General features: G+C 37.4%; 1 protein-coding gene across 1 annotated transcript in view; it reads right to left on the reverse strand.

The window, feature by feature from the left end:
• Positions 1-1,338, reverse strand: part of LOC106536603 (uncharacterized) — an 11,379-nt gene that overhangs the window by 8,296 nt on the left and 1,745 nt on the right. Inside the window, exon 2 of the mRNA XM_014033913.1 lies at positions 641-761. Within this exon, the coding sequence (XP_013889367.1) occupies positions 641-761 (121 nt within the window). The remainder of the gene's footprint in view (positions 1-640; positions 762-1,338) is intronic.

Genomic DNA, 1,338 nt, shown 5'->3' on the forward strand with positions numbered 1-1,338 from the left:
AGATGCTGCTCTTTATGTTTATTTACTGTCTTAGTTGTGTGTGGCGTTTAATTTACATTTTGTTGTTCTTTGTTTTTTTTTATTCAAGTGCATTTTTGTTAGAGACTGAGAGTCCACTTTGTTAAACATTCTTTAAAAATGAAAGTTTATTGATTTATTACACTTACATATTACGCTTTTATATTAGTTGTAAAATGGTCACCAGGCAATATTATCGCTTATCGCAATAACCTGTGAGACAATTAATCGCCCAGCAAAATTTGTTATCGTGACAGGCCTATCCTGGTGTGTCCTGAGGCAGCCAGGCAGGGGAGCAGAAACCACTGGTTGGGACTAGAACTACCTTTTAGGATCAGCTCCTCCTCTGTGTCTCCAAGTTGAGCTTCCTCATCACAGAGCACACCTCCCCACCCCCCACCTGTGACTCCTGCAGGCTCTCTGCAGCAACAAACCAAACTGCTGAAACTGAAACTGTCTGCTGAGCTCCCAATACTACTTCTGAGCGCAGCCCTTTTCAGATTCAAATGTATTTTCAGATGCCAAGTAAACTACACCGAGCTTCCATATCACAGCACAATTTCACCTAAACAAACAACACTGGTGTGGGAAAAACATTTTATCCACGTCACTATATATTCACCTTTACTCCGGTAGTGTTGAGACCTCAACGTTCCAGCTGACAACTGTGTAGACACTGATCTTGTTTTAATATATGAAGTTGCAGTATTTTCCAAAGCAGAGCTTGTGGTCGCAGGTGAAGCCTGAAGAAATAAACAAGTCAGTAAAAAATAGAATAGAATAGAACAGAATAGAATAGAAAGCCTTTACTGTCCCGCCGAGGGGAAATTCATGTGTCCCAGGAGCATCAGCACAGAGGTTCACATGCTAGTTACTTTACAAAACGTAGATAGTACACAAAAAACGAAATTAACACTGACTAGCCATGATACGGCTACTATTAAAAATATAATATAAATAAATGTGCAAGAATAAAAAAGCTATGTTTTATTTTCTAGACAGACTATCAGAATCTGACATTTGGAATCAGAATTTGCCTATTTTCAGAGCAAAATAATCAACGAACTATTAACTGTAAAGTATCACAATGCAGACAATAAACACAGATGTGCAATTACAGCAGATTTTTTTTTTACGTTTAGAATGATTAAAAAACATATTTTGGGAGAATAAAGTCTGAATGACAGGTGTGATAAGTCCAGTTTTAATTATCATCATCATCACTATTCCAAAAACACATAACTTTGATGTTACTGGAGTTTGAGCGGAATGTTACAAGTTTACTCATGTTCTCCATGTTTATGGCCCAAGGTAACATTT

This window comes from Austrofundulus limnaeus, unplaced genomic scaffold (genome assembly GCF_001266775.1).
Source record: "Austrofundulus limnaeus strain Quisiro unplaced genomic scaffold, Austrofundulus_limnaeus-1.0 Scaffold1892, whole genome shotgun sequence".
NCBI lineage: Eukaryota > Metazoa > Chordata > Actinopteri > Cyprinodontiformes > Rivulidae > Austrofundulus > Austrofundulus limnaeus.